General features: G+C 26.5%; 1 protein-coding gene across 1 annotated transcript; it reads right to left on the bottom strand.

Annotated features, from left to right (window-relative positions):
- Positions 1-252: 252 nt before the first annotated feature.
- PCYB_006260 (hypothetical protein) lies at positions 253-1,350 on the bottom strand (the record flags this gene model as incomplete). The annotated part of the gene is made up of 2 exons (XM_004228047.1): positions 253-1,176; positions 1,240-1,350. Coding segments are annotated over 2 exons (1,035 nt in total), but the record flags the coding sequence as incomplete, so codon positions are not given.
- Positions 1,351-1,469: the final 119 nt, after the last annotated feature.

The raw sequence follows: 1,469 nt of genomic DNA, 5'->3' as shown, positions 1-1,469 counted from the left end.
CAGGGAATAATAAATATATAATATTATGTGAATTTAATATGTGAATATAATATAATTATTTTTATGCAATTTTTATTATACATTTGAATGAAAAATTCTTTATACCTTATATAATAAAGCTAATGCGGAAGATACTGCAGCCACGGTAGTAAGAGCTGTTGTTGTACTTGACCGGCCAGAACTACCTGTGCTTTGATATTCATCAGCCTCGGTACCAAAATGTGTAGATATAATACGTGATGTAGAACTAACTTCATTTTCAACATTATCTTCAGTTAAAATCGTAAATTGACCTGCTGTATCTCCATCACCCACGGTACCATCAGCTGTGAATACAGTAGGTAACCTAGAATCAACTTGAATTCCATCAATAACTTTCGTTGAATGTGTAGATGTATCTGTACTTGTACTATGAACCCTCGCTAAATGTGAAGATGTTTCTTTATTTACTTCACTAGTAGTAACTGGTTCTAATGCTTTTGCTTGCAATATACATTTCAACGAATCTTCATTTTTTACATTGTCTAAGGGTGGTATTATATAATTGTTGTGATATTTTTCATAAAGGTACCCATTATATGTTATCTTAAATATTTTTAATGCGTCACAAGTCCTTTTATAATTTGGGTCATTATGAAGGCAATATTTTTTATTCATTTCATTATATAAATTAACGGTTTCACAAATATACCTTTGCAATTTATAATCAATTGTACCATATGAATTATTCAATGTATATATTACAGTATTTATATTATGTTGGAAAATTTCCAAGAATATCATGTTTACTGGTTCTTTAAACTTATCGTAATAAGTATAATCAAAAAAACAATTAGCTTTTCTCTCCAACGTACACAGTTTACTATAATAATCATAAAAAATTGCAGTAATAAGATCCTTATTAATACCATGTTGTTTTATTGATTTATATATCCAATAGTATAAAATCGCACAACGATCCTTATAAAGATTGTAATATACACTATTATAACTATAACACCCTAAATTTCTTACAAGTTGCACACAAAAGCGTTTAAGAATATCACTTGTGCCAATATAATCTTTTGCAACTCTGTTGCAGACATTATCATAGTTCGAGTAACCTATATCATTTTTATTCTCCACAGGTTTATCAAATTCATTATATATATTCCAAACCGCATTTAAGAAAGGATACTAAAAGTACAAGTAAAATATACAAATGTACATATTAATAAAAAAATATGTTTTCTCTATAACCTGTTTTATTATATTTATTAAATTTAATGCATTAAATTGTTTACTAAAAAAATTAGAACGAACATCATTTTCCCATTTTGTAATATCCAGTGTATTGTGTGACATTTCCATTATATTAAAGAACAAAATATATTTTAGTATATATATAATAATAAACACTCTGGAAACACAGGTTTTTAATTATATACTTTATTTAGAACTAAAGATAAAATATTTATTAACATGTATTG

Source organism: Plasmodium cynomolgi (assembly GCF_000321355.1).
Source record: "Plasmodium cynomolgi strain B DNA, scaffold: 0946, whole genome shotgun sequence".
Lineage (NCBI taxonomy): Eukaryota > Apicomplexa > Aconoidasida > Haemosporida > Plasmodiidae > Plasmodium > Plasmodium cynomolgi.
Note: the sequence above shows the minus strand (reverse complement) of the source record. Positions and strands in the feature narration are given on the sequence as shown.